This window comes from Egretta garzetta, unplaced genomic scaffold (assembly GCF_000687185.1).
Source record: "Egretta garzetta isolate BGI_Z169 unplaced genomic scaffold, ASM68718v1 scaffold616, whole genome shotgun sequence".
Taxonomy (NCBI): Eukaryota; Metazoa; Chordata; class Aves; order Pelecaniformes; family Ardeidae; genus Egretta; species Egretta garzetta.
Window position 1 is genome coordinate 67,320 of NW_009259982.1, and position 1,701 is coordinate 69,020.

Consider the following 1,701-nt stretch of genomic DNA (forward strand, 5'->3'; position numbering starts at 1 on the left):
TTGGGGGGGGGTCTCACTGATCCCTGCGCCTCCCCCCCAGCTTGCCCATGCCATCCGCCTGCTGCTGGAGTACACGGAGACGCCCTACGAGGACAAGCTCTACAGCTGCGGGGAAGGTGAGGGGGGGCCGGGGGTCCCACACCACCCTCCAGCCTTCTGGCTTTTGGGGGGATGGGCACAGTGTCACTCAACACCCCCCTCCTCCTCCTTCCAGCTCCCGACTACGACAAGAGCCAATGGATCAATGAGAAGGAGAAGCTGGGGCTGGACTTCCCCAACGTAGGTGGTCTGGAGGGTGGTGGGGTGGTGGTGGTTATGGGGTGGGTGCCCTGGTGGCCCCATGCCTTGATGTCCCCTCCAGCTCCCTTACTTCATTGATGGCACCACCAAGCTGACGCAGAGCAATGCCATCATGCGCTACATTGCCCGCAAGCACAAGATGTGTGAGTGCTGGGGTGGCCGTGGGCTTGAGTGGGCTTGGAGTGACCTTGGGTTTGGAGTGGGCTTGGAGTTGGGTTGAGTTGGGCTTGGAGTGGGCTTGGGCTTGGAGTTGGGTTGGGGTTGGAATGGGCTTGGAGTTGAGTTGGGCTTGGAGTGGGCTTGGGCTTGGAGTACGCTTGGAGTTGGGTTGGGTTGGGCTTGGAGTGGGCTTGGGCTTGGAGTAGGCTTGGAGTTGGGTTGGACTTAGAGTGGGCTTGGGCTTGGAGTTGGGTTGGGTTGGGCTTGGGGGGCACCCCCCAGTGCTGACGTCTTCCCATCCTGCAGGTGGTGAGACGGAGGAGGAGATCCTCCGTGTGGACATGCTGGAGAACCAGATCATGGATTTCCGCATGAGCCTGGTGATGGTCTGCTACAACCCCGACTTCGTGAGTGCCCCTCTTCTGCAGGGTTTGGGGTCCAGGCCCGGGCTGGGGTCCTCCCTGGCCCTGCCTTGGGTTGCATCACGTGGGGAAGGTGCTGTCCCCTGGGGTGGGGGGACCAGGGTGCCCAGCCTCACCCCTCCACCCCTTCCTCTTGCAGGAGAAGCTCAAGCCGGGCTACCTGGAGCAGCTCCCGGGGAAGCTGAAGCTCTTCTCCAACTTCTTGGGGGACAGAAAGTGGTTTGCAGGGGAGAAGGTACCACTGGGACCCTGGAGGGGGGCAGGGGTGTGTGTTTTTGTCCCCAGGCTGGTCCTCACCATGTCCCCCCCTCCCGGCCCCAGCTCACCTTCGTGGACTTCCTCATGTTTGACGTGCTGGAGCAGAACCGCATCTTCGAGCCCAAGTGCCTGGAGCCCTTCAAGAACCTCAAGGACTTCATGGATCGCTTTGGGGTGAGCTGGGCCACCCCAGACATCGCCCTCCTCACCCTGGGGGAAGGACCCCCGGCCCTCGAGGGCACCCAAGGGTGGGGGGTACCCTGGTGGGACGGGTCCCTGAGGCTGCCCTTGCCCCCACAGGCCCTGGAGAAGGTGGCTGCCTACATGAAGTCCAGCCGCTTCTTGAAGATGCCCATCAACAACAAAATGGCCAAGTGGGGCAACAAGAAGGAGTAGGGGCCTGGCGTGGGGCGAGGGGAGCTGGGGGGGATCCTGACCCGACCCCCCCAGCACCCTGCAGCGGGGGGGGTGGGGTGGGTACCGCTGGCGTGAAGCCCCCTGAGGCAATAAAGTGCTTTAGATGTGGCACCCTGAGCCCCCCGAGTGCTGCGGCGTGGGGGGG

At 63.2% G+C, this 1,701-nt stretch overlaps 2 protein-coding genes across 2 annotated transcripts in view; one reads left to right on the forward strand and one right to left on the reverse strand.

The window, feature by feature from the left end:
- The window catches only part of LOC104127761 (glutathione S-transferase Mu 1), a 2,642-nt gene extending 1,098 nt beyond the window's left edge, over positions 1-1,544 (forward strand). The window contains exons 2-8 of the mRNA XM_009640461.2: positions 41-116; positions 215-279; positions 362-443; positions 766-866; positions 1,021-1,116; positions 1,203-1,313; positions 1,440-1,544. Of these exons, the coding sequence (XP_009638756.1) occupies positions 41-116; positions 215-279; positions 362-443; positions 766-866; positions 1,021-1,116; positions 1,203-1,313; positions 1,440-1,535 (627 nt within the window). The 3' untranslated portion in view covers positions 1,536-1,544. The remainder of the gene's footprint in view (positions 1-40; positions 117-214; positions 280-361; positions 444-765; positions 867-1,020; positions 1,117-1,202; positions 1,314-1,439) is intronic.
- A 111-nt stretch (positions 1,545-1,655) lies between these two features.
- The window catches only part of EPS8L3 (EPS8 like 3), a 6,076-nt gene continuing 6,030 nt past the window's right edge, over positions 1,656-1,701 (reverse strand). Inside the window, exon 12 of the mRNA XM_035895967.1 lies at positions 1,656-1,669. Coding sequence (XP_035751860.1) covers positions 1,656-1,669 — 14 coding nt within the window. The remainder of the gene's footprint in view (positions 1,670-1,701) is intronic.